Consider the following 6849-nt stretch of genomic DNA (forward strand, 5'->3'; position numbering starts at 1 on the left):
CCTCCCCCCCCCTCCAGGTGGGAAATACAAAAACTGAGGGTCACAGTGTCAGGAAGGTATGCAGAAGTATATAGCACTGTGTATAACAGATGTATGTTCTAAGGCAGATCAATTCTGGGCTTTTAATTTTATTTTTTAAATTTTTTTAATACTGTTATATAAATATTGGTGTCAAATATGATCAAAAACAGCTCTCGCCCAAACAATACATCAAAGCGCAGGTTTACATTCGGTTCCGATATTCAGACCGTGACTGTGAAACTGGCAAGGTGCTGCCTGAATATCTGAACAGAATGTAAGCCTGCGCTTCGCTGTATTGTTTGGGCGAGACCTGTTTTTGATCATATTTGACGCCAATATTTATATAACGGTATAAAATTTAAAAATAAAATAAAATAAAAAGCACAGAATCGATCTACCTTAAACATGCATCTCCGAGCCCTCGGGAAGGAGCGGTATATAAGTTGAATGTAATAATAATAATAATCTATTATACACGGTGCTATATACTTTTACATAACCTCCAGGTACAGCCTGGGTTTCTCCCAGAATTACAAAAATAATAATTATTTTATTGGTCTTGTATCTTGCCCTACCCTGTGAGGAGGCTCAGGGTGGTTCCATCAGTATTTATTTATTTTATTTATTTATTTATTTATATCCCGCCCTCCCTGCCAAGGAAGGCTCAGGGCGGCTATCGTAATGATGTAAAACAGTTTGGTGTAGTGGTTAAGTGCGCGGACTCTAATCTGGGAGAACCGGGTTTGATTCCCCACTCCTTCACTTGCAGCTGCTGGATGACCTTGGGCAAGCCGTAGTTCTGATAAGAGCTGTTCTTGAAAAGGGGCAGTTTCTGCCAGAGCGCTCTCAGCCCCACCTACCTCACAGGGTGTCTGTTGTGGGGAGGGGAAGGGAAGGGAGTTTGTAAGCCGCTCTGAGACACCTTTGGGTAGTGAAGGGTGGGGTATAAATCCAATCTCTTCTCTTCTTCTTCTTCTTAAAACAGAAGCTGAATAAAATCAAGACAGTACAGTTATGAACAGAAATATAAAGTAGACAAATATAAAGTGCTCGTTTGTATCAGATGGCGGGCATAGCGGCATTCTCCGGTAACAGCTGGCTGACATCGTAGTCTGGGTTGTAGTAGAATTAAAAACAACTTTGAAACGACAAGTTAAAACAACATAGGTCATAAAACACCAGGTTGGGAGGAAAAAAAGTAATCTCCAGACTGCAGTGATCAGTTTCCTTGGAGGAAATTGAAGCTTCAGAGGGCAAACTCTAGGCAAAGTCCCTCCCCAAATTCCCCCCCCTCCACAGGGCCCCGGTCTTCAGGAATCTCCCAGGCCAGAATTGGTACCCCTACCTACCGCCCATTTGTTTGCTAGCATACCACCATCATCATAGGTAGGCACTGCAAGGAGGGGGGTTGGAAATCTGGTCAAAGAGGTCCCATTGGAAAGGGAAACTCTGTGCAGGAGAAGTGGAAGCGTGAGGTAAGCGCCGTCGTACAAATGAATCCTCTGTTAAAAAGTCCGGAAAGATCACTTGGCTCTGCAGAGCGCAAATACCAAACTTGTTATTGAAGATTAATTGGTTTTCGGCTGCTTTTGAGGGATTAGACTCTTGGCTCCGAGGCCCTGATTCCACTCCCTGCAAAGATGCTGAGCTGACTCCAAGTTTTAAAAGGCAAGACAAAATTAAAAGCCAGTTATGGAATCATTCAATGTCCGCCTCTGTCTCTGTCTGTCTGTCTGTGGTCTGTCTGTCTGTCTTGTCATCAGTGAGGGGTACTGGCCAGTTTGGTGTAGTGGTTAGGAGCATAGACTCTAATCTGGGAGAACGGGGTTTGATTCCCCACTCCTCCATATGCAGCTGCTGGTATGACCGTGGGTCAGTCATAAGGTCTTTCAGAGCTGTTCTCTCAAGGGCAGTTCTGGAAAGAGCTCTCTCAGCCCCACCTACCTCACAGGGTGTCTGTTGTGGGGAGGGGAAGGGAAAGCAGTTTGTACGCCACTCTGAGACTCCTTTGGGTAGTGAAGGGTGGAATATAAATCCAATCTCTTCTTCTCTTCTACTATGTGGCCTGGCACAGCCAGGTCCTTCCCTTTGTGTTGCCTCTTGGCATTGAGATTCAGAGATTCACGGCCTGTAAGCGTGGAGGCTCCCTTTAGTCATCATGGCTACTAGCCACTGATAGACCTCTCCTCCACGAATCGATCTAATCCCCTTTTAAAGCTGTCTGTGCCTGTGGCCATCACTGCATCTTCTAGCAGCGAATTCCACATTTTAATCGCTTGCTGGGCAAAGAAGTTCCAGCTGCTCTGCAGGATTTCAAGCAGAGCTCATTCCCCATGCGGATGCTTGGAATGTTTTAACTGGAGGTGCCAATCTAACCTCAGTTTGTGCGTTCCATGGGGCAAGAACCTGGAATGAATAATTCAAAGAGAATAAAACGTTTTTACTTTTCACTTAACGTCGTATCACGTACCAAAAGCATAGATCTTAGTAACACGACAGAACCGTGATCTTTTGAAGTCCAAACAATTAACTTTTCCCTCCTTCACAGCTTGCTGCCCCCAAAGTCCATCTCTTTCCTCTTGTGGGTGGCTGAAGAAGTCTGGCGTCATGGTTAGGAGCGCGAACTCTAATCTGGAAGAACCGGGATTGATTCCCCACTTCTCCGCTTGCAACGGCTGGCATGACCTTGGGCCAGTCACAAGTTCTCTCAGAGCTGTTCTGGAAAGAGCCGTTCTCAAGAGAGCTCTCTCAGCCCTGCCTACCTCTCAGGGTGCCTGTTGTGGGGAGGGGAAGGGAAAGGAGTTTGTAAGCCGCTCTGAGACGCCTTTGGGTAGTGAAGGGCAGGATATACATCCAATCTCCTCCTCCTCCTCCTCTTCTTCTTCTTCTCCAGCTGAGCCCTTGGTGCACTGGGCGGCTTCCAAGATAAGGGTCCCAAAAGAACTCCCCATTAGATAACACCGCCCTGGAACAATAATTCTAAAATTACAATTAAGAACAAAAGCCTTCCTCCCTTATTAGTTTGCATATATAAATCATGCAGTTTCAATCCACTTCAGCAATAGTTTGCAAGTGGATTTTGCCCTTTCGCACAGCAAAATCCAGTTGCAAAGTGGATTGAAAGTAGATTGAAAGCAGGGGTCATTTGGGGGGGGGACGCGGGGGGACGCCATCCCCCCGGGTGAGGTGCGGGAGGGCGGGGCCTGGAGCTCCCTGCTGGTGCCCGCTGGAGGTCGCCGCCGGCTGTGGGGAGGACACACTTCCGGTGATGTCAGGGGGTGTGGCATATGCTAATGAGTTATGCTAATGAGTCCCCCTAGCTCTTTTTCTACGAAATGACCCCTGGAGAGCTCTTTCCAGAACTGTTCTTTCAAGAACAGCTCTGACAGAACTATGGCTTGCCCAAGGTCATCCAGCAGCTGCAAGTGGAGGAGTGAGGGATCAAACCCCGTTCTCCCAGATTAGAGTCTGCGCACTTCACCACTGCACCAAACTGGCTCTCCAGTTAAGCTCCCCAGCAGGGCGGTCTTGCTTCCCTCCTTTGCTTTCCACACAGTCTGCGCCCTTCTGCCTCTAGAGGCTCCACCCCTTCCTGGCTCATTCCATTCCTAGCTGGGGGGGTTACACCAACATGGGCCTTTCTGCATGCAAAAGACGTGCTCTATCTCTGAGCCACAGCCCCTCCCCAACATGTGACTGTTGCTATTAGGTGGGCCACTGCCGAGCGACCGGAGACACAGCATCCTCTCCACCGGCACCCTGCGGGTGGTCCGAGTGGCCCTTCACGACCAGGGCCAGTACGAATGCCACGCCATCAGCGCCATCGGTGTCCGGAGCTTTCCGGTGCAGCTCTGGGTGACTCCACGAGGTACGTCTGCGTGTGAAATCCTTCCTCCTCGGCAGGGGTCATTTTGTAGAAAAAGATTGGGTGACTCCGCGAGGTACGTCCGCGTGTGAAATCCTTCCTCCTCGGGGTTTCCAACTGCTTTGCAGTCTCTGGATCAGAGGTCGATTCAGGGGGGATCGCAGTTCCCCCGGGTGAGGTGCAGGGGGCGGGGCACACGACGAAGCCCCGCCCCTTGCTTCCGGCCGCCCCACTTCCGGCCCTCATTCAGCCAGGAGGAGGCAGGAGAAGAGGGAGGGTAAGTTGCCTCCTCCTCCCCGCCTCTCCCCACCCCTGCCTGCCTGGGGCCAGGGAGGGCCTTGGCGGGGCTTCCTCGCACTCCCGCCGGCCTTGCAGGTTCACTGCCGGGCCTTATGATGTCAGGGGGTGTGGCATATGCTAATGAGTTATGCTAATGAGTCCTCCTAGCTCTTTTTCTACGAAACAACCCCTGCTCTGGATACTTCACGGTTTCTCTGTAGCCTCCTGATTGGCCGTTCCCAACACGTTTCTCCTATATGCCCCACCCTTTCTCCTCCGACAGTGATTCCGGTGTTCCTTCACCCACCACAAGATATGATGGCAGAGACTGGGAAGGACGTAGACATTACCTGTGCCACCCAAGGGGACCCGCAGCCCACCATAACGTGGGCCAAGGTAAGGGCAGCAGTCACCGGGATGTTTCATGCCCGGGAAAATGCCGGTCGCCACTTTGGGGTCAGGTAGCAGTTTTCTTCTGGCCAGTTTGGCCGGGGATCCTGGAGGTTTTTTTTGTCATCTTGGCATGGAGCAGGGGTCACTGGGTGTGTATGGGGGGGAGGTATTTGTGAATTTCCTGCATAGTGCAGGGGGCTGGACTAGATGACCCTGGAGGTCCCTTCCAACTCTATGGTTCTATGAACCAACAGCTTGAGGCCTATGTATCATTGGGATCTCTGGATCCCTTGTGTTCCTTTACGATCTTGTAAGGTCACCTAAGAGCTCAACTTCTTGACTGCACCAACTGCGTGCTAGTATGAAGATGGGGGAACATTTGGAATGACATTCTTGGCTGTTACCCTGCAGTGCCTGCCAATCAGCTGAAAAGCTGTGGGGAAGGGCAGTGTCCCAGAAGAAGAGTTTAAAGAAGAGCCAGTTTGGTGTAGTGGTTAAGTGCGTGGACTCTAATGTGGGAGGACCGGGTTTGATTCCCCACTCCTCCACTTGCACCTGCTGGATGACCTTGGGCAAGCCATAGTTCTGTCAGAGCTGTTCTTGAAAAAGAGCCGTTTCCGTCAGAGCTCTCTCAGCCCCACCGACCTAGTCACAGGGTGTCTGTTGTGGGGAGGGGAAGGGAAAGGAGTTTGTAAGCCGCTATGAGACACCTTTGGGTAGTGAAGGGCGGGGTATAAATCCAATCCTTCTTCTTCTAAAAGGAAAAATAAGGCCTCGTCGACTTCCAGGCAGGTCTCACCATGGAGTTCCTGGTGATTCCTAGAGCTAGCCAGAAGTGAAAAGGGTAGCTCTAGGAATTGCCAGAATCTCTATGGTAAAACTGAATTTTTTTTACCATAGTGTTTCTGGCCACTCCTAGAGTCACCCTTTTAATTTGGGTAACCGTAGGAATTGCCAGGAACTCTATGGTAAGACCTTCCTGTAATTAGATGAGGCCTTATTTTCGTTTTATTTTTTCCCCCTTTTTCTTTTTAATGCAACTTGGGGGTGGCGGAATCTCCCGACTCCACTGGGGGCTGGGCAGCCCTATCTGCAGCTGTGGCCCAGAGATTCATCAAAGCCCAAGTGCTTTCGGGAAAGACCATCTCATCTGGTGTCCTGATATTGACGGATTCCACACAGAGGCATTCCTCTGTTTCAGCAACTCTGTGCACCCTTTTTTTGCTCGTCATCTTCCATTTCTGCACTAATCATGAACAGACGGTTGTTGGGGTTTTCCCCCCTGGTCAAAGCTGTGCTACATTTTAAACCTGGGGGGGGTGGTGGGGAGATCTTTCTTGGCGTGGTGGCATTAGGTTGATCTTTTTCATTCGTCCAGGACAGAGGATACGCCTTGTGGCTGAATGAAAAGAAACATCCCTTTCACAGTGAACCGCCTTATTCGTTAATTAGCTTTGTGTGTACCCCGCCTTTCTCCCCACTGGGGACCGAAGGCAGCTTACAGCCTTCTCCTCTCCTCCATTTCGTCCTCACAACAACCCTGTGAGGTAGGTCATGCTGAGAGTGTGTGTGACTGACCCAAGGTCACTAACTTCCATGGCACTCTGCTTCTATGGCAGAGAGGGGATTCGAACCTGGGTCTCTCAGCTTCTAGTCCAGCACTCTGACCACTGCACCACACTGGCCTCAGTGTTAACATTGACACCAAGAACATTGAAATTATTTTTATTGGAGGGGGATGGATCAGGACAATAATTATTATTATCGTGCGGCATTGTGTGTAGTATAGCCAGGAGATCTTAAGATTGTCTGGCAGCCAGAAGTTCTAGCTCTTTCAGCATTATGTACCACCAGGTGGCAAGCTGGACTTGTTTTTAAGGCAAGAGGCCTTTCAGAGGTGGTTTGCCATTGCCTACCTCTGCTTCATGCCCCTGGCATTCCTTGGAGGTCGCCCTTCCAAGTACTAGCCAAGGCCGACTCTGCTTAGCTTCTGAGATCTGAGGAGATCGGAGTACCCTGAGCTATCCAAGTCAGGGCAGGGTGTCAGTTTCCACAGCCAAACAAAGGAGTACACGCTTATCATAAGGTTATACTTTATTGTAAGAGCTATAGAGGCAGTAACGTCGTCACTGTTAGGAATGGCTACGTTCCTACAAGCATAATGGGATATAGGGTATTCGTATGCACCCCCCACCCACCCCTAGGCCAATCGGCCTGACTCCCGTGCGCGGGAGAATGGGGCCCCAGGCCGTTAAAGCCAAACCTGGGAATCGAAACTAATCCCATGGGTC

General features: G+C 49.9%; 1 protein-coding gene across 1 annotated transcript in view; it reads left to right on the forward strand.

The window, feature by feature from the left end:
• LOC107112104 (peroxidasin homolog) overlaps positions 1-6849 on the forward strand; it is a gene marked incomplete at its 5' end in the record, with an annotated part of 41869 nt that overhangs the window by 12940 nt on the left and 22080 nt on the right. The window contains 2 exons of the mRNA XM_015413176.1: positions 3731-3889; positions 4449-4561. Coding sequence (XP_015268662.1) covers positions 3731-3889; positions 4449-4561 — 272 coding nt within the window. The remainder of the gene's footprint in view (positions 1-3730; positions 3890-4448; positions 4562-6849) is intronic.

The sequence above is a fragment of the Gekko japonicus genome, unplaced genomic scaffold, assembly GCF_001447785.1.
Source record: "Gekko japonicus isolate JY-2015 unplaced genomic scaffold, Gekko_japonicus_V1.1 scaffold5541, whole genome shotgun sequence".
In the NCBI taxonomy this organism is placed as follows: domain Eukaryota; kingdom Metazoa; phylum Chordata; class Lepidosauria; order Squamata; family Gekkonidae; genus Gekko; species Gekko japonicus.